The sequence below is a fragment of the Paralichthys olivaceus genome, chromosome 8 (genome assembly GCF_024713975.1).
Source record: "Paralichthys olivaceus isolate ysfri-2021 chromosome 8, ASM2471397v2, whole genome shotgun sequence".
NCBI lineage: Eukaryota > Metazoa > Chordata > Actinopteri > Pleuronectiformes > Paralichthyidae > Paralichthys > Paralichthys olivaceus.
This window is the reverse complement of record NC_091100.1, coordinates 9,041,333-9,061,258: the sequence shown is the minus strand read 5'-3', so window position 1 is coordinate 9,061,258 and position 19,926 is coordinate 9,041,333. Positions and strand designations below refer to the sequence as shown.

At 39.7% G+C, this 19,926-nt stretch overlaps 2 protein-coding genes across 4 annotated transcripts in view; one reads left to right on the top strand and one right to left on the bottom strand.

Annotated features, from left to right (window-relative positions):
- Positions 1-9,090, bottom strand: part of tbck (TBC1 domain containing kinase) — a 37,970-nt gene extending 28,880 nt beyond the window's left edge. The window contains exons 1-19 of one of the 2 annotated variants that reach the window (XM_069530089.1): positions 8,947-9,090; positions 8,333-8,545; positions 7,449-7,521; positions 7,071-7,185; positions 6,887-6,960; positions 6,180-6,321; positions 5,994-6,054; positions 5,845-5,906; positions 5,533-5,594; positions 5,062-5,210; positions 4,728-4,866; positions 4,533-4,632; positions 4,013-4,062; positions 3,756-3,885; positions 2,601-2,699; positions 2,445-2,507; positions 2,216-2,342; positions 1,945-1,995; positions 1,772-1,855 (exon numbers count right to left, since the gene is read on the bottom strand). In XM_069530089.1, coding sequence (XP_069386190.1) covers positions 1,772-1,855; positions 1,945-1,995; positions 2,216-2,342; positions 2,445-2,507; positions 2,601-2,699; positions 3,756-3,885; positions 4,013-4,062; positions 4,533-4,632; positions 4,728-4,866; positions 5,062-5,210; positions 5,533-5,594; positions 5,845-5,906; positions 5,994-6,054; positions 6,180-6,321; positions 6,887-6,960; positions 7,071-7,185; positions 7,449-7,521; positions 8,333-8,545; position 8,947 — 1,795 coding nt within the window. In that variant the 5' untranslated portion in view covers positions 8,948-9,090. The remainder of the gene's footprint in view (positions 1-1,771; positions 1,856-1,944; positions 1,996-2,215; positions 2,343-2,444; positions 2,508-2,600; positions 2,700-3,755; positions 3,886-4,012; positions 4,063-4,532; positions 4,633-4,727; positions 4,867-5,061; positions 5,211-5,532; positions 5,595-5,844; positions 5,907-5,993; positions 6,055-6,179; positions 6,322-6,886; positions 6,961-7,070; positions 7,186-7,448; positions 7,522-8,332; positions 8,546-8,946) is intronic. The other variant, XM_069530090.1, reaches the window with a different exon arrangement.
- On the top strand, positions 9,001-19,709 carry aimp1a (aminoacyl tRNA synthetase complex interacting multifunctional protein 1a). 2 transcript variants are annotated; one of them, XM_020101300.2, is made up of 7 exons: positions 9,001-9,438; positions 12,443-12,573; positions 13,251-13,364; positions 15,080-15,238; positions 16,741-16,949; positions 17,442-17,610; positions 19,438-19,709. In XM_020101300.2, coding segments are annotated over exons 1-7 (951 nt in total). In that variant the 5' UTR covers positions 9,001-9,436; the 3' UTR covers positions 19,605-19,709. The 2 variants fall into 2 exon arrangements, with proteins under 2 accessions (XP_019956859.1, XP_069386192.1); XM_069530091.1 differs by lacking the exon at positions 9,001-9,438 and adding an exon at positions 10,155-10,173.
- The last annotated feature ends 217 nt before the right edge of the window (positions 19,710-19,926 follow it).

The window sequence follows — 19,926 nt, the reverse complement described above, 5'->3', positions numbered from 1 at the left end:
TACTCACCACTTGTGGCTGCAGAGGGTGCTGTTGCTCATTAAAAGTTACAAAGTGTTGCTTTAGGATTGAAAACCTGGAAAGGCTTTGAAAAAAAGGAACGATAAATCCCTCCCCCTCATCCAAACTCCGTTCTCTCTGATCCCCGGTGTGAACATATAGGTAGATAAAAGATATACAATAAAAGATAAAATGACAAGTGTTCCAGAAACCCTTCCCTTCATAAACCAGCACGTGATGAGATGTGCACTTTTAAATTGGACATTTTATGACTGAAACGCTGCAGGTAGAGGACTCCTGATCCACTGTGCAACCTTGGAAACCAACTACTGTACATGTCAGAAGGAAACTCGTGCAGCTTAATGCCGTGCTAATGCCATTCCTCACACTGTTAGTCAACAAAAGAGCTCTGACCAGACAGATAAACATTAGCGAGCTCTCCAGGGCATCTAAGCAGTGGGAAGAAATGATAATAGCCACATTCCCCACAGATTTCAAGAGGTGTTTGGCGTGGCTGTTTATCAGTCACGTAGGAATTGCTTTTGACATTTCTCTGCAGGCTTTTGCAGTTTCATTTGTTTCCCCATCTCTAAATGATGTGGCTCAGCTGCAAACTCCATTAAATCAGATTGAAATTAGTTTTCGCAGCTTTGAAACAACATGGAGGCAAAATTTAATCAACAGTGAGCTGACGGCCTGATGCTCGGTGTCTGCAGATGTTAATTTGTTTTTGAACTTAGCTGAATGCTCTGACCATTTTTAATACTTATTACTTAACTCTCGGTGGCAGTCGAATGCATTAGCTCAACAACACTGGACGTCTGAAGTGGAAAGAAGTGATATGGAAGAGGGAAGCAGAGTGTGTAAATTATATTACAATCAGGAGAAACATAAAAAATGCTGTTGAGATCACAGAACTGTGAGACATTTAACTCCAGACACTGAACTGAAATTTTCAGGAGGGGCTGTATATGCGAACGCAACTGTCTGAGTGTGTTGCTCTGCACATTTCCTGAACCTTTTCTTGACAGCCCCCTGATAGAATTCCTGAGTCAGCACATGTGAGAATTGCCGAAAATTAACAGTGAGTGAGTTTACATGTTAATGACACTTCTCAAACGCGACAGACGCAAAGCCTGAAAGAATATAAATGTCTCGGGATGAAAAAGAGGTGTCATTCACGTAAAAAACAAAAACGCTGACCAAGATGTCAACTTGGAAAGACAACGAGATTCGAGCGCTTTTGGTGATCAGGGCCAGTGACGGTGTTGATGTGCTCTGAACAAAAACATGTGATTTCAAACTGTGGAATTTTACGTTATTAATATCCCCCCCTTTATTAACCAGAAAAACTGATTGAAAATGTCCTTTATTCCACAAGATGTAAATATGTTAAACATGCACACAGATAAAAATGACTCGCTGGTCTGGATCAAACGTCTACCTCTGTCACTCTAGAGCTGTGTGTTGGCTATGTCTTGTTGATGATTGTTGTTATGCTGATTTGTGAAAAATGCCCTGTGATTATTTCTGCAAACCAATTCACCTACAGGGACAATGAATAATATCGGGTCCGGCGTCCTGCTGCTATACCATGGTGCGACCCTCAATTGAATATTTCAGACATTTCCCTGTTGTAGTGATCACGTCTGTCCTGGATAATCTCCTGCTTCATATGTGGAAGACAATTTTCTGGACATTTTCTGGAGTCCATGTCTGAAAACGGCTACTGTGACTTAACCCTTACCCACTCACAAGTCGCATATAGCTCACCTTGAATAACATGAGAGTTGTCCTTCAGGAAAAAGTTGTACAAGTATTTGGGGATGAAGGCAGACATGCAGGCATACGCCAGGGCTGTGAAGAATGTGGCATGATCATGAAGGCAGAGTTAAAGAACAATAAGCAAAACCAGAAGTAAGCTGCAGTATTTAACATTGTTTTACCTTCATTGTTGAAATTCAAGTAAAGAAATGGAGCACAAAGAGAATCCAGACCTGAAATGAAAAGAAAATCAGAACAGTTGCTAGATGTCCAGCAACATAGATGCACCTGATCAACAGGGTGAGGAGTTTACAGGATGGGACATGAGCACCCCCTAGTGTTCAGTCCCATTAAGCACAGTTAAGAACTGAACAAATGGAACAGAGAGAGAGGGACATATAGGAGAAAGGAGAACGAGACAGATGAAAGAGATTTGACAGGAGAGACACTGACCCTGCCAGTAGACCAGGTCAGGGTGGGAAACCACCCAGGCTTTCAACACGCGTCTGAACTTGATGTGACCCTGAGGAGATGACAGCAGCTCGTCATACTGGTGGCAGCGTGGGATGTCCACCTCAATCTGCATCAAGAACCCACAAACAGACCAAATGTTAAGATGGAAATGTCAATTTAAAAGAATTGTTCCCCCCTGAAAATAGGTGTCTAAAAAGAAAGTAGTTACCTGTCTGTCAGTAGGAATGGGAGTATCCTTGTCTATAGTATCGTATTTGGCTTGAATATCTCCCTGTGTGAAAACAATTAGGATGAATGTCCACATAAAAGAAAGTTAAAACCATTCACTATCTCAAGTTATAAGTATATAAGTATAATCTTCTACCTCAATGCCCAGCAGTGCAGCCCACGCCAATCCTCGAACCAGAGGGGGAATATCTACTCTGGCCTCTCTCCACACCAAGTTCTTCTTGTAAGGATAGGCCTGATGACAAAACAAAGAAATTGTCACTTGGCTTTTCATTCAACAATGATCAGGTTGGACTGTAGGCTGTATATGAAGGTGGGTGACACGGCAGGTCCCCGAAAGTGAAGCCAAACCATCGTGATCACCCCTAGTGGATGGATGCAGTATATGTCAGAAACCCCAGCTTCTTTATGTTAGCGGTTGTGACATGAACCAAACTAAACAATAGAAGTACACCTAAAATAATGTTTTTTAAAGATGATTTCTTTATGTGAGGTATGTAAGCCCCTTTTCCACATTTGAAAAACCTGCTAACATTTGACTTTTGTCCACAAAGGGAATGAATATAATGGGAGTTCACTTGAGGTCAAATGACTCTGCAGTAGACAAAGGTTTTTAATGGCAGTGATGGAAACATGACACACGGTTGAATGTGCTAATTTGGCAAGACAGTGAGGTTAGAGAGCTGCTCGGTTTTCAGTAGCAGATATGTGTGTGACTCTGAATATGACGCAATTGGGAAAAAAACAGAAAGACAAACTCCTCTAGTGGCAATAGGAAAAGAATTATCACCTTTTAAATGGGTTTACTAGTGTATACACCCTAAATCTGGTATAAAGGAGACTTAAGATGATGAATACTATATACTATATAAATAGGCTTGAATGTCATGATTGACAGCTGAGACTGACTCCTGATTGGTCGAGTTCATGTATTGGCAGGACCTAGATACTGTGGCTCCAAACCACACCACTACTGTGCGGACTCTGGGTCCAAATTCCGTAAAAGGATAGTGGCACCTGCATCTGGGGTATTTTAACTTCATTTCTGCACAACTGGAGGAAGTGGAGACGCATCGTCCATCTTCATATACAGTCTACAGTTTAAATAATAATCATTATGAATACAGGAAATATGATTTGAGTTAAAACAAGCACCGGGTTCTGCCACTTTTAGTTTATTGTCCAATTAGAGTAACATTTCTCATGTGTGACTCATCGCATGTGTCTCTTACACATTTGCGTCTTCAAGTGTGTGCATGTGTGCATGCGTGAATTTGTGTGGAGTCCTGACCTTGAGCAGCCTGTCAAAGAGGATGATGCGGATGAGTTGGTACTCGGTGTCTCTCTCGCGGATGATGAGTGGCAGCGTGACGGTGGTCGACAGCTCATTGCTGCTGTTGGACTGGGGCAGGCTCGACTGTCTGAGGGAGGGAGAAGTGAAGGGAATATGACATTACCCGAGTCAAAACAAATGATCGGCCGGCATGAAAACTGGTGACAGGGGGAAGAGAGGATGTCAACGTGCGGTTCAGGATGGAAATTGCTTACTCGTCTTCCAGCAGAGGGTAATAGGCTTCTCCTGCCACATCCTTTAGTCTCTGGATAAGACAGAGAGGCTCATCTTAAAAATACAAATGCTATGTTCACAAACACCAATACCAATGAGTACTTTGTTAATGAGGTAGAATTTTCCCTTTGTAACAATGTTTTGCTAAGAAATGAGGAGAATTCTAATTTGATTATTGGGTTTTGGACAGTGATGAAAGAAACCTCTCTTGATTAATCTATTCATGAGGTATTTTTGGGGGGCAATTAACATCAGAAAACAATAACAAATGTCAATGGTTTCCATGGTGACATCTTTAAAAGTCAAATGTTTGAAATCAAATGGAGAAATCACTGAAATGATAGATTATTGTCTCTCAATCTACCAATCAGTAAATCAATCCTGTGCTTTCTTCTATAAGTAGCTTCAAGACTCAATAGTGGATGCAGAGAATGAATTCATATATATACACGATACCTTAATTTACACAATATTAGACATGTACACGTTTTTTCATCGTACATTTCTGAGTTGGCACAGAGAGAGTGTCACTGTCGTGTCGTCCAGCAAGAAACTCCGATCCCTGCCCTGACCAAATGACTCGCCGTCTTCCAGAACAAAACTGGAACAGAGAAATGAAGATACATTTTACCATCTCGGTATGAAATTAACTAGAACGTACGTCTATGTGTATGTGTGTGTGTGTGTGAGATGTACTTGGGCAGTGTGCAGATTGGAGGTTTGGACTGTATGATCTCCTTATTGGTCAGCTCCTTCTCCAGGTCTCCTCCAGCCAGACACCACAGATGATAAACCTCGTCTATGGCCCGCTCTGACAGGTAGTCGTCATCGTCATCTAACAGCACGCACACAAAACTGTAAACACCTCCCCACACACACAGGAGGCGCTGTAACGTGTAACAGCAGCTGAATGATTTTGGCAGTATTAATCAAAGCTGCTTCATGGTAACCCAGCTTTAAGAAACTGTATGTTTGAGGTGACCAGTGTGCATGTTGCTGCCCTGTAGAGTTGGATGTATTTGGCACAGACCTTTGCAAAGGTCACTGATGTCCTCCGGGAGCTCCAGATGTGCACAGCGAAGGGAGGAGGAGAAGAGGCTGACAGGCTTCTGAAAGGGCGTATAAAGGCATGATACCCCAGCAAACACAGGGTCTACCAGAAGCTCTGCAGGGGTTGGCCTGCCGGATACACACAAAGTAGTCATGGTCATAAAATCAAACTATCAGAGAACACCAACTGTACCTTTCAGGTGTAGTTTTGTAAAAACCTGATAAATTTTTTTCCTAAACCTTTATTCACTCAAGGTCCTGAAAGCCATTTGTCACAGTTTCAGCCAATAACTTGAATCTGTTTGTTTTGGGATCATTTCACTCGTTGCCTGAATCCTCTCTGACGCACATGGTGCAGACTGCTTCATAACATGCGTGACCAAAGTGTTTTGGAAACTAAATGGCCAATGTCCTCTGACAGGATATGATGTCCAGCACAGAGTGTATTTACCTTTTGGATGGAAGAAAGGTCAAGCATTTCCTTAATAACTCCAGAACATCCTCAGGCAGCTCCTGCAGAAATCAGGCTGCAGTTACACACATATAAATAGATGCTATTGTATCTTTCAATAATCTCAAAAAGTGTTTCCAGGAAAAAAACCGTGGGAGGATTTGCAAATGTCTGTATATATTTTAATACAGTGCAATTCTGTATTGTAAATTGTGGCAATTTTATTTCTAATAATTATTAGGCATGATAAAGAGAGACACAGAAAACCCTACGGAAAGAGCTTTGACAGACCACTTATACATTTTTACCTACCTTAATTGTATCCAGGCAACCATGTTCCTCGGCAAGGACAGTGACAATGTCATCCATGCAACCTGAGAGTGACAACACCACAGCATAAGCCTAATTGAGCGTAAGAGCATATTGCTCTGTACTTGAAATAATTATGCCCCCCCACTTACCCAAGGTTAGAATGAATTTTAGTCTCTCGCTTATATCAATATTCTGCAGCAGTCGTCTGCCCTGTAACAGGTTCACAGCATTAGACTTTGAGGTGAAATTGATCCACACAGCATGAAATGTAAGTAAAACAAACTTGACAGCATAACAGTCGTGTATGAATAAGGTAATGTATGAATGAGTCTTACTGCACACAATTCAAAAAGCAACACTCCAAGAGACCAGACATCAGTCTTTGGTCCTGATGGCAGAGGAGCTTCATCACGAGAAGGGTCACTGGGGTGGAAAGAGCCCTGAGCGATCACCTCTGGTGCAAGGTATGATGGGTACCTGAGGTCGAGATCACAGAGTAGATCATTACTTTTTAAGCCTCTGAATAAGACTTATTTCTGATACCTAGTTTCCTCTAGTAATCTTCACTGTGCTGTTCATATCTCCGGCATTAGTTTAAGTATGTGCAGTTATTCATAAAAACAATCCACACAACTGTTTGACAGTTACATTCAGGACATTTTCCATCCAGATGTCCTGTGTTGGAAACATTGGGCATGTGCGATCTTCTCTCTTTTCAATTTGCAGAAGGATATTACACAGATACTTGGTGGAACACAAAGGCTTTTGGATTAGGATAAAAGTCCAACAATCTGTTACAGTTCCTGAACCAGGAAACTATTTTGATGCCCTAAAATCTGGTTTCTATGAAAAATGATGGGCAACTATGGTTCAGTGTTATGGCCATTTGCCCTTTTTTCATGCTCTGATGAACATCAAACAGATACAAGTGAACCTTTAACCCTGAACCGACAGCTCGCATAGCTCAGTCAAACCAGTTGAAGAGTTCCAGAGGAGCAGTAATGAACCATTCTCAGTGATAAATGAGGAGAAGAAGACGTACCCAATGGGAAAATCTACATCGGCTCCATGATCAGTCATGTGATAAAGGCCAAACTTTGCCAGCTTGACATTCCCCTACAAAGAAAAGATCTTAGAGTGACAGTGTAGTGTTTAGGCAATTGCCCTATTTCCTTGCAGAGACATTCAGACAAACGTAAAACAGCTCAATTGGATGGAAACGGTACCTTGCAGTCCATCAGCACGTTGTGTGCACTGAGGGCTCTGTGCACCATACCGTGTTTGTTCATAAACTCCAGACCTTCGAGGACCTCGAAGGCGATCTGCAGCACCTTCTCTGGGCTAACACACAAAGACAAGTGTTGTGCCAAAGCTTTTTGAGGGTCAGGTGGTTACTAGGCCAGAGTAGATATACTATATTAATGTATCTACATTTTAACTATTTAAGGATTGGACACACAAACTGTTAATATACAGTACGTTACTGCAAACCTAAGTTCAGCCAGTAGATTGCAAAGTGTATGTATGCAATGTCCCTTCACATTATAAACAACATCCTTTATCACCAATAGGAGGTTCAACAGGATTTGTAAAGACAATCTCACCTGACAGTCTTCCTCTGTTTTTGGAAATCACTTAAACTGCTTTCATAGTGTTCAGCAACAACAATCAGTCGTTCTATAGAACAAGAAGGAGAAACTTACATAAGCAAATGTATTTCTAGATATCTAGGATGTGTGTTTTTGAAGATATCATCCAATACTTAATATCACATTGTTTACAAATACCATGTGCCATAATACCTTTCACCATTAACATTATTATATTACTGCTCAACATCATGTGCAAATAACTCTTTTTCACTATCAAGTACTATATGTGCAATATTCCCTTTATTACTTAATGTACAATTTCCCTTCCAAACAGAGTATTATATTAATATCATGTACAATATTACTTTACTTATCATGTGAAATACATGCTAATTTGTCATCTCTAATACTATCTTTCATTTCCTATTTAAGTAATATTTTTAATTTACTTTTATATATCTTATATTTATGTAACTTTTCTTTCTTGTATTGTTATATATATATATATTTTTCAATTTATTTATATAGCACATTTAAAACAACCTGGTTGACCAAAGTGCTTCACAATACAAATATTTAGGCACTGGTCCTCTCTTATGCCTCTATAACCTTTACATTTTCATACCTCACTTATTTTAGTAAAAAAATATGTATTATTGTAACTTTGAAACAACTTCTTAATTAATTAATAGATTAATATAAGTCCATCTTATCTTATAACACAAAAAGCTGAGAAAGTCAGGTCTCTCTTGGCTGCATAAATAAAAGCTCAGTGTATGTTTCTGACAAGTTTAGTGAAAGTACACTTCAAGAACAATACTGAAAATGAACTAATACAAGTGATGACATGGAAGGATGTTGTACGCAATATGATTAGAAAAGACATAAAGTCATACCATGTTTCCCTCTGGAGATGTCCACATACTGGCACAGTCTGGGGTGAGTGACGGTCTTGAGGATCTGAAAGCGTCCCAGGATTTTGATGGAGTTGGGGGTGAGGGGGAGGCCATTGCTCCCACAGACATCATGAGGTAGAGCAGAGGCAAAGAAGGTGAAGGCCCCCAGCTGAGCATCTTTGAGGGGCCTCATCCTGCCGCTGGCTTGATGCACTGAGGATGGGAGATACAGTCTTATACTTCCTCGTGGTCTCTTGTCTACTTGTTGTCTTTATTATTACTGCTGTAATAAGCACATTTTCCTGACATGGGATAAATAAAGTGTATATTATATTATCATATTATCCATGGGGATAATTAAAGCTTGCAGATGTGTTGAAGTTGTCTGAGATCAAATACAACCATTCGAGCTAGTGTCAGATAAACACCATCACTGTAATTAGAGAGCATTCACATCACATAGTTGAGATGTGCAGTAATTTCATCAACTAGCGATAATACTTCATAGTTAAAACACAGTGGTTGATCGCAGCCTGAGTCTGTGGTCGAGTGATGGATATAAATGCCTTATTACAAATGATCTCATGTGCATCACCCATGAAGGATGTACTCACTTTTAACAGGAAGTCTGCACACTCAGGTCCGCAGCATGAGCCTGAAATACGAACACTAAGAAAGATGTATTCTTTCATGAAATCTCTTCCTGCCTCCGCGAAGGGAAACAGCTGAGTGAGCGTGACACGCGACGTCACATTAGCGCGACATGTTGGTGCGCGAAAGACGTTTTGAAAAAAAACGAATTAAAATTGAATCAGTCAAAAATAGACTTCAGCAAAAATAATAATAATTTCATCGTTGTTTTTCTCGTTTGCACCACGTATTGGATTCATTCGTGTAATTACACACAGGCGTTTGTAGTTGCCTCCCTGCACTGGGCATCGATTTATAAAACATATGGAAAGACAGCGCAGGACCCGATTCAGCAGACGGGCTCACATCCAGAGTGTCTACAGATCTGCTCTCTGGGGTCCTGGAGTAGCTTCTCTCTGACCGAAGCAGCTGTTCACCTCCGCGCCCCTGAAACGTGCTGGGTCTGTAGAGTCCATGTAAGTGTTTCAAAATAACTCATGTGTTTCATTTCACTGCTTCAATTAACTGTGTTTTTGATCGTGAGCGACGCTTAGCCAACCCTGTAGCTAACGGCTAACCGGCGATAGCCACACGAGAGTCGCTAGCTCACTTATTATGGATCTGATGCAACGTGAGGCGACGTTCATTTCACAGCACTGAGCCATGATGTCTCCACAACACTCCTCTGTTTCGAATCCGTTCATCCACTCAGACATTACACATGTGGAGTAAGACGATTACTTGAGCTGCTGTGATTTACAAAGGACTGAAACTGCAGGAAACAATAACCCAGATCATTGTTAAGTTTAGTAGTGAATGAGTTCACTTTCATTTATTGGATCATTTCTTTCAATTCCTCACATTTTCCAGAAGCCAAAGGTATTTAGATTTGTATAATTTGGACAAATCGAATAAATGATTCATAAATTATCTTATTTACATTAACAATTATTGCTGTAACTTGTCTATTTATCACTAATGTCCACGATCAATGACTTTCCCAATAAATAAGTAGTAATATGAGTTTATTTTCTTTCCCCTTAACAATTGGACATTTTTGTCTGTTGGCAAAATATGATCTTGATTTGACAGATTTTTTAAAATTATATAATGTAATCCATAATTTTGTGGGGGGGAGGGGGCGCTGTCATATAGTTATGATTAATGATTCTAAATAAAGAACTGAGGGAGAGTCATGGTCCAGAGTCCATGTTTTCTACTGTGCTCTTGGCAATGCATCATAATTTAACTGATTCGGCCAAGTAGCCGATTTGTGTTTAGTTTATAAATCGCTGACTGAATGTTGACTTCAAATTCAAATCATTACTCGTCTGTTATTGAATTCAATTACATAAAAAGGTCATATTTTTGGCCTCACTGAACTTGCCTCAGTGTTATCCTGTAAAAGGTCAAAGCACAGCTCTTAAATTAAAAATGTGTAGGTTCTTGGGATGCCTTGAGGTGGTGCTGGCAACCTGTGCTCTCTTCTACAATGGCCTGTTCAGGTATAGTACTATCGTCCTCCAGTATATTTTTACTGTGGGAATGGAGCATGGAAGAAGGAAACACTTACCTCCTGCTCAGTCTGCTGACACGTCCACACCAGTTCAGAGGAAACCGGTGGTTAAACGTGCCAGATTTACCAATTTAATTCAAACTACATGTGGATTCTGTGTCGCTGTGCAACATAATCTAAAATTTATGTCAACGTTAAATGGACAAAAACATCATGGCTTTTTTTTTTACTAGATTGATTTGAATGCAAATAGTCAGATGTGGTGTTCCACTTACAAACCAGAGGATGAATCAAATATATTGAAATTCCTATATAGTGAAGACAGTTAAATTGACAGCCTGACAGCCCATGTCTTTTTTTGATATTGTCAACACATTTCCATCTGAAATCCAAAGCTGCAGTGGCCTCTCAATGTCATTAGTACAGACCATACCCCGGCGCGAGGACCCATTTTCAGAGGTTATCCAAATGAGATCAGCCTTTTTGTGGCTGTTGTTATTACTCCACCACTGGTCCTGTTTAAATCAATTCAGTTTCTGAAAAACAATGCTTTGATCCCGATTTTATCAACTCCAGCTCTTTTGTGTTTCTAATTTCCTCATCCCCCAACATTTTGTTTTCATCTTGGGCCAGCTGTTGTTTTCCAGCACCTCCCTCTTATATGTGTTAGAAGTTTTCTTCTCCATGCCTCGGCCTATAAAAATCTTTCTTTGACAGAGTAATTTGCCAAGTTCGGTAGATAAAGGAACAAAATCCTAAACCCAAACTGGTGTCCAGCTGTATTTTGGTCGACTGGCTTCAGAGTGGCTGATCCCTTCTGAACTTTATTTCCAAAAGTTATTACATAATGTGATTCTGATATGATTTAAAGGACAAAACTTTCTGAATGCCACTTGGAATTTGGACAGAATTTGGAATGACCAAGGTGACCTGGAACTTGTTACAGATTTTATGAGTTTTTCAGACACTAAAATTTTACAGCAAACGTTTCCATTTGACAAGTTTGGAATCAAGATTTGCAGATTTACTGCCATTTTTATGAATGTTGATTATCTTTCTACATGCCTTGTGGACAGAGGTCAGATTTTGTCACTTCATTAGCCAAAATAACTGTCATGAAAAATAACATTAACACATGGTTTAACACAAACTGGGGCTACATGTCACATGTGAAAATAGAAGGGTGCTCAGAGGGCAAATACCTCCACCAAGGCTAACGCCCTATCTTGCCATGCTGATGAAAGTGAAAAAGAAAAATTCTTGAACTGCCTGTCAATCTCAACATTTTATTAGGTCTTCCTTCGGTCATGCCCCACCCCTTCGCCAAACTTTATTGATATCAGTTCATTAGTATTACTGCCAACAAACAGACAAACAAAGTGACGGGTGAAAACATAACCTCCTTGTCAGAGGCAAATACAATGCTTTGTCAGACAAATTGCATTTTGGCATCCACAAGTCCATATTTTTTATTTAGAAATAAACAGTATTTAAGATTGAGACACAACATTATATCATGGACTGTCACACAAAAAAAACCCTGTGCAAAGCAATGCAATCCTATAGAACAGCCCTGCAACACATACCACCTTAGTGCAAATTACAGTGTTGGGTTTTTGTTGAGACTGTCAGACAGAGGTTGTCTTTACTCCGTGGTCATTTTAAAGGCTGTAGTTTGTGGTGAGGTTGTACTGGAATGCAAACCTTGTAATTCCAAACATGTCTCTTTGTAGATGTTCAGCATGGTACTTGAAAACACTATCTCGTTTTATATTGCTACGAAGTGTCACACAAGGAAATTATAGAAAATCACAAGGAATACAGTGACTTAATCAGTATTCATCACCCCACAGTAATATGTATCACAATGAATATGCAAATTACTCCATGTAGTAATCTCACTCTTTAATTTTTACTTATTTTCATGCAAGATTGTTTGGTTGATAATATCTGTTGCGTTTTAGGTTCCTGGCTCGCTCCTTGGTCAACATGTCCAGTCACAATCCATTGTTGAAGCTGGAGCAGCGAGCAGCCGAGGCAGACCAGATCATCGAGTACCTCAAACAGCAAGTCCAGCTGCTGAAGGAGAAAACAAGTACGAGAGCACACCGCAAATTAACACCCATACACAACAACTCTGTCAGCAAGTAAAAGACGTGCTGTAAAAGCGCTATATAAATGCAGCCCATTTACATAAAGTTTCTAGTTCATTTTGTCTAGACAGGCTATACAAGTGAAATACCAGTGTGACCACTAACAAGTATATGAAACCTGAGTATACAAGTTATATAAAACTCTTCTGTAGTTCACAAATTAGTCTGACGATATATTAAATGGTTAAATCAGCCTTATCTAGTTTCCTATTGATTTATCTATTTATCGTAAATGATGAATTTAGTTTTTAGGTATTCATTATACAGAATTTATAGAATCCTGTTAAGTTAATCATGTGTAATCTTGAATGTAATAAACATTAAACGTAGGCCATATTTTTGTTACAAAAAAAAAAGCTATATCCTTGATTATCTGTCTCCATTATCCCATATCATTCCCCACTTTAAATACTATCACCTGCACAAATTGAGAACATGAATTATATTTAAGAAATTCTAAATAAAAAAACCTATATTAGTTCACAAATTGATGGCTCTTTTAAGCCCACTCGCAATATTGATTTAAGCAGGCAACATATGTTGGTCAGTAATGAAAATGCCTGGTGGGAAGTTGAAATGGAATCCCTGTGCTGTTTTAACAAGAATTTCCCTGTTACAGTCGTCCAGGCCAGTGTCAGAGAAGAGAAGAAACTGATGGTGGAGAATGCGAAACTGAAGAATGACATCGAGGAGCTGAAAAAACAGCTGCTGGAAAAAGAGAAGAGGAGAGGGGGTATGTTTGAGCTTGGTTCCCAGCAGGGACTTCCATAGCAAATCAAATGATGTTTGTTTTAAAAAGACCTTGATGTCGTTATCCCTTTTATATCAAGTTATATCAAGATGAGTGCGCCCGACTTAGGAACATTTGATGTCAGTCGTTGCTCATTAGAGCACTGTTTGGTTTGTGCTATCAATGATAACATCTTGCGCATTCTCGCTTCAGCTCATTATAACCAGATCTTTTTTGTTTTCATTACAAGCAACTTTAGAGCCTCGAGAATCCCCGTGAGAGTGATGGGGACAACATGTCTGTCAGCTATAGGGACTGGAAGGAATAAGTAAATTTAACGTTATTCAAAAAAAAAAAAACTCATCGTGTTGGAACACTGATGGAATGTGTTCCAATACAGTGCTAAGATTTTCCATGTATTGTATCTGATTGTGATGTTTATTTTTGGGGGTTTCTTTTAAAGTTGACATAAAATAGCTTCATTAAAACAGGGAAACTTACTGAAAAACATTTAAACTTGGACTTTATTTGCTTTTGTGATGAGAAAAACAAACCGTACAATGTGACTGTAATGTTGCCAATCGAAGACTTTCCATGAAACAACAACCGTTCGGCATCCAAGAAAAAATTACAGAGGTAACTAAAGTTCAGTATCAAATTAACTCCAATCCATTATAAAGTCAAAATTATTAAACTCCAACCGTGACTCCTTTAAATCGTAACGATTGTGCAGATAATTAATTTTTAAAATTAAAAAATGTTGGTTCCTCTTTTGTTTACCTTCAATTAACTCATGAAGTTTTGATTTGCAACATGAGTGTAAAGACAACGGGACGAGTGTAAGCTCAGCTCTTCTAATCCCTCTGCTTGAGTCCTCACCGTCTCCTGAGGGAAATATCACTCAAAACACACCGCTGTGTTTACTCACTCACTTTAAATAAATTATTTTTTGTTTAGATCTATTGTATCTAAAGATTCCAGTTAAGCCCAGTTTAGATTTGGGAGATTAGATGAAATGTTGTAAATACTAAATGAAAATGATATTTCACTCGCTTTTAATATCATGTGATATTACTGTGTTTAATTTTGATTCGCAAAAACGTAAAAATCCTTGACAGGAAACTTAAGAGTGGAATGTCAAGAGTTTTAGAGGTTATTGCCTATAATTCCAAGGTAAACCGGAAAGGTCCTTGTCTCAGGTCCTAACATAGAATTAAAAGCATTATGGTGATGGTGGTGCGCCTGCAGACCGATGTTTGTCAGACACGGGCACAAGGTTTTGTAGGAACTCAAACGTCAGACGCCTTAAATGAAGGGTTATTTTTTTTCAGGGGCGTTATTGTAGAACATTGTTCCCTGCTTTATGGCTCAATTTCCTTGTTTCCATCATCCTGGTCACTGTCATTTTCTCATCAAAACTGTTTGCATCAGGAGAGCGGTCCTCCCACTTGAGTGTAAACAAAGCTCCCTCTATCATTTCACTGTTTTATGTTGACACAAGCAGCTCTGTGTGTGAAAAGGCACAACCAAGCCATAGTGTGCTTTGTACGCTTGTATTGTAAATAATTTCTACTTCGCAGCAGTACAGCCTGTCCATGCTTTTGTTCACGAGACATCAGGAAAACGAAGTGCAGAGAATAACAGTCATACTTGAGTCTCTGGTTGTAATCCACTATTTAACGCTTTTCTTCACACTAACTGATACTTCCTTCCTGTAGTGCTGGACGTGGCCATGACATCAGACGAACCCACGGTTGAGTGCAGTTCGAAGCCCACCCCTCCCAAAACCTCTGCTCCAGTACCATCTGCCTCGCCTGCTGCTGTCCAGAGCCCCCCCCCCAAAGATGAGGGTAAAAAGAAGAAGCCAGAGAAAAAAGGTAACGTCTCAGTGAAAAACATTGACATATTTCTGAGCATCTTTTGAAGTTTTCACATCCAACCATTTTATATTAGGTTAAGTGGAGAGATCAATTTTGACTTGATAATTAGTGAATTACTAGATGCATTTCTAATATCCGGTGGCAACACATGTGCAAAATGTGCGCTTCTTAATGGGTCCAAGATCTCTGCTCATCACTGTAATATTTTTAGTCTGGTTTGAGAATGATTTATTGTTTAAAGTTTTGTGGATGTGCATCATTCTCGGACCCTGTCATAGAACCTAAGTATTCATAAACAGTTTTATGCATATTAAATATTTTCGAGTCCAAAACAAGAAAATTCCTGCCTCAAGATTTCAATTAATCACAAGTAAATTACACAGATATTTAGTTCTGTTTTGGCAATCTGGACTTATTAGAAGAGCTGTCTTGCATAGACAGGGAATAATTAGCCCTGGATTTGTTTGTGGGTCCATCATTTAAAAAGAGGAAGCAGCCAGCTTTAAGACCCTGATAAATTTACTTTGTCTGGCATTTCTTGCATCCAGATGTTGGAGAGCTGTTATTGAGAGAGATTTATTCCTTTTGATAAGCTATTAAATGTGTTAATTTGTGTCTTACTTTATCAAACCGTGTTCTCACCTCATTCAAACAGTCATCACTTGTTAAGAGTACAAACCATGTGGAACCCTGTTGGAGCTGTGATATTTTTACTGCCATCACAGCATGTTGAATATCAAAGGCAAGGATTTTATATTCTTCAGAGTTGGTGGAGAGTCAGAGGAATGATTAAAGACTGTGATCATTTGACCAGTGCGATCCACTGGAATCAATGTGTGTTAGAAAACCTGGCGAGTCTCTTTATCTCTTTGGGAGGAAGCATCTGTTATTCTGTTATGCCACTGTATCACTTTCAGTCAAAAGTGGATATTGCTTTTGTCATTCAAATCCAGGTATTGCTGCAGCATTTCTGGGAAGAAATGTAAAGTTTCTTTTACTTACATTTTTTTTTATATACTCATGTCTCACATGAAACACATGCCACCCTGAGGCCTGTCATTGGTGAGCTTTGTTTTCATTATTGGAGGAAATGAAATCAGATTCCAGACAGATGCCCAGTATTGTTTCAAGTATAATTTGTTTTTTATAATATTCTTTGGAAAGACATCAGCTGGCTGAAACATACCCACTGCTTTCCAGCAAACATTTCCTATAATATCATGCACATTTAGTGTAATAGCATGAAAACTCTCACAGATGCCACTCTTCAGCAAACCTTTCCGTAATACGTGATGGATGGCTACTGTGTTCACGTTCGACACCCATCCAAATTGTCATATTAAACTGTCATTGTTATAGACCAACTAAAAAACAGGAAATGTAAAGGCACGAAGTATGAAATGTTTTATATTTTTAAGATCTTTTTGACATCGAAAGGCACAGTGTGTTTGTTATTACATGCTGTTTGTGTAAAAATATTTTCCACTCTTTGATTCCAGGCGGGGAGAAAGCTGAGAAAAAGCAGGCAGCTCCAGGCCAAGAGGACGCCAAGGTGGATGTGTCTCGATTGGACCTGCGTATTGGGCGTATAATGACGGCGCAGAAGCATCCAGATGCTGATAGTCTGTATGTGGAGCAGGTTGATGTGGGAGAGGCATCACCCAGAACAGTGGTCAGCGGGCTGGTCAAGCACATACCTCTGGACCAGGTACAAGCTTAGATATAATGGAAGTTAGGATAAGAAACTTTGTGTTGCAGCCGTGGAATTCAGGAGCCCAACCTAATAAGGTGCTCTACAGTTAAAAAGGAAGAGTTATTGCTTCCCTTTGTGTGTTTATGTTACACTTTCACTTTCTTGTTAACTGTATCATTTATATGAGCCATCATCTGTATATGTCAACCAACAGGAGTTAGTTTTATGACTGTACTTTTGAATGTCAATAAACAAAAGGAACCATTCAGTAATCTGAGTCTGAGACAGGCTAATAATTTAATAACTGTTTAGACAAATGTCTGCAGAACACCTGAAATATTGCTCCTGCCAACAGTCTATGTTGTTGTCGTGTTTTTCTTTTTTTTTTTTTTCTTCTTTTCAGCCAAATTGGGTACTTAGTAAATTGGTTGTAATTTGTTTTTTTTTCTCTATTGTGTAAAGCATATGGGCTGTAAAAACATAATTAATCTTCTGTCCCCCATGCAGATGCAGAACCGCATGGCAGTCCTGCTTTGTAACCTAAAGCCAGCCAAGATGAGGGGAGTGGTGTCCCAGGCGATGGTCATGTGCGCCAGCTCGCCAGACAAGGTCGAAATCCTCGATCCTCCAAGTGGAGCAGCACCAGGGGACAGAGTGACTTTCCAGGGCTTCCCAGGTACAGCCTGATTACTGTACCCTCTAAAACAGATTAATCATCAGCATTAACGTCGAATGCCAAAATCAGACACGAGTAATGCCTCATCACCACAGAATGAATGTCGGCATTGTGTTGAGAACACTGAGAGAATTCTCAGCCTTGTTTCCACAAAATACTTCTGTCTTTAGGAAATGAAGGGTGTCGTTGAACCTTCCCGCTGCCAGAAACAACACGCTACGCCAATCATGACGCGTTCTCGGACCCCACTGAAAGCTCTCATTAGAAGACTCCTCAGTTCTGTTTTGTGGTGGCTAAATGACCTGTGTCTGCTGATTTTACAGTCTAATCAGCATTCATTGCTGGGAATGTAGCCCGCATTTTTTATAGGCAGCCATAGAGATAAGTATTCTAATTGCCCTGTTAAGTTCCACTAATGTATAGTGCGAGATCCCTACTCTCTTGCAATGTACACTGTAAGCAAGTCAAGGTTCGTCCTCTACACCACCAAGAATCCAGTGATTGAAAAGAAGTTTTCTAAGCTGACTACTAGAAGGTTGTTTTTTTTTTTTGTATTCAATATTCTTCCAAGAACAATAATCAGATTGGGAGTTCCCTTTGAAAAAGGGAAAATATGATTAGGGTTGATTTGTGGTCAGAGTATCCACAGCCCACCTGTGTCAGCCAATTCCTTTCGTTCCTGCTGTACACATGTCCCAGCTGTTCGATTCATGAGGGATCTATTAGACCTGAAGAATTTTTAAGGATGCAACATTAAGAAGAGTCTCAATCAAACAACTCGAGTTTCAAGAGAGAATGCAAAGACTGCATCGCTTGATGTTCAACAGTGTTGAAGTCATGTCAGCATAACACCTGGGCCATCTAATGGAAAATAAGAGCGAGAGAAGCTTTTCGTTTTTTTTGTTTCCTGGTTTCTCTCTTTTCTCCTACCAGAGCTTTGTAGTACGGATTCAGCTACAGCCAATCTACTGCTGGTGTGAGTAGTATATGGTTGTAATTGCCTCCATTTCCGAGACTAATGACGCAAACTACTTCTGCTTGAACTTAAGAATGTGCGCAAGCTGCTCATCAAAACCTCTTTCACGCTTCTGATCAAAACTGATTGTTGCCACTCTTGAGTTGTAAACTGGCGGAAATCACAGGCTTGGGAAATGAAACACATTTTTGTCCTCATACCCCGAAATGGTTCAGTTAAGAGGAAAAAGTTGACACTAGACAGAAGCCAGCCAGTACCGGCTTAAATCTGTGCAAATGTTAAGCAACATCAAAAAACAAAGGCTCTGTGAAATAAGAATGTCCCCTAATTGTTTTCTGTGGATGCATGGTGTGATTCTGAGATGTTCTGTTTAGATGTTTTGAATTACAGCGAAGAACAAATGCGGTTTTAGAAAGCTGATGCTATAACATAGACTATTCACAATTAATCTAGGATAAATAAAAAATTGAATTGGCCTGAAATGTCATGCATATAATTGCTGGTCTTTAACTAGGGATGTTTATTAGTTTCAGCTCATTATGCAGACTGTAGTTTGCTTAATATGAAAAAATCCATGATTGAAACTCTTTGGTCTTTGTGTTTTTGGCTCTAAGTGATGGCAAGGTGGCAGCGTTCATACCCGGGATATTTTGGAAGTGGAGACATGTCCACCTCACACACAGTCTTTGATCTTAGCATCCATGTGTTAAAACAATGTGTCAGTAGGTGATACAAGACAATGACATGCCGCAAGTAGTTCTTAAGACATCAGTACTGGATCCATGCATGTGTGATGGATGATCAGCAAACAGAGTCTCTTCTAATGCTTCAATCTGACGTCTTGATTGCAGGTGAACCGGACAAAGAGCTGAACCCTAAAAAGAAGGTGTGGGAGCAGGTTCAGCCAGACCTACGCACAGACGGCCAGTGTGTTGCAACCTACAAAGGAGCTGCCTTTGAAGTCGATGGCAAAGGAGTCTGCAAAGCCCAAACCATGAGCAACAGTGGAATCAAATAAAAAAACAGAGCTGCCTGAAATAGCTGTGTATTTACTTGGCAATCATGGTCAGTGATGAATGGAAGTAAATGCATTGAAGATGTTCAATAAAGGGATTTGAGCAGATGTTTCAAGCGTGTCCCTTAGAATCTGTCCAATGATGATCTTTTTTTTTTTTTTTTACCTCTAAAATATACAGTCATGGTCAATAAAATGTAGTTCATCAATACAACTCTGTTTATGCTTTAACCCTCAAAGTTGATCTCTTCTTCTAGGACACATTAGCTTGATTGGGCTTTGAGTTTGAGGTTATAAAGGAAAGACAAACTGGAGTTGATCGTGC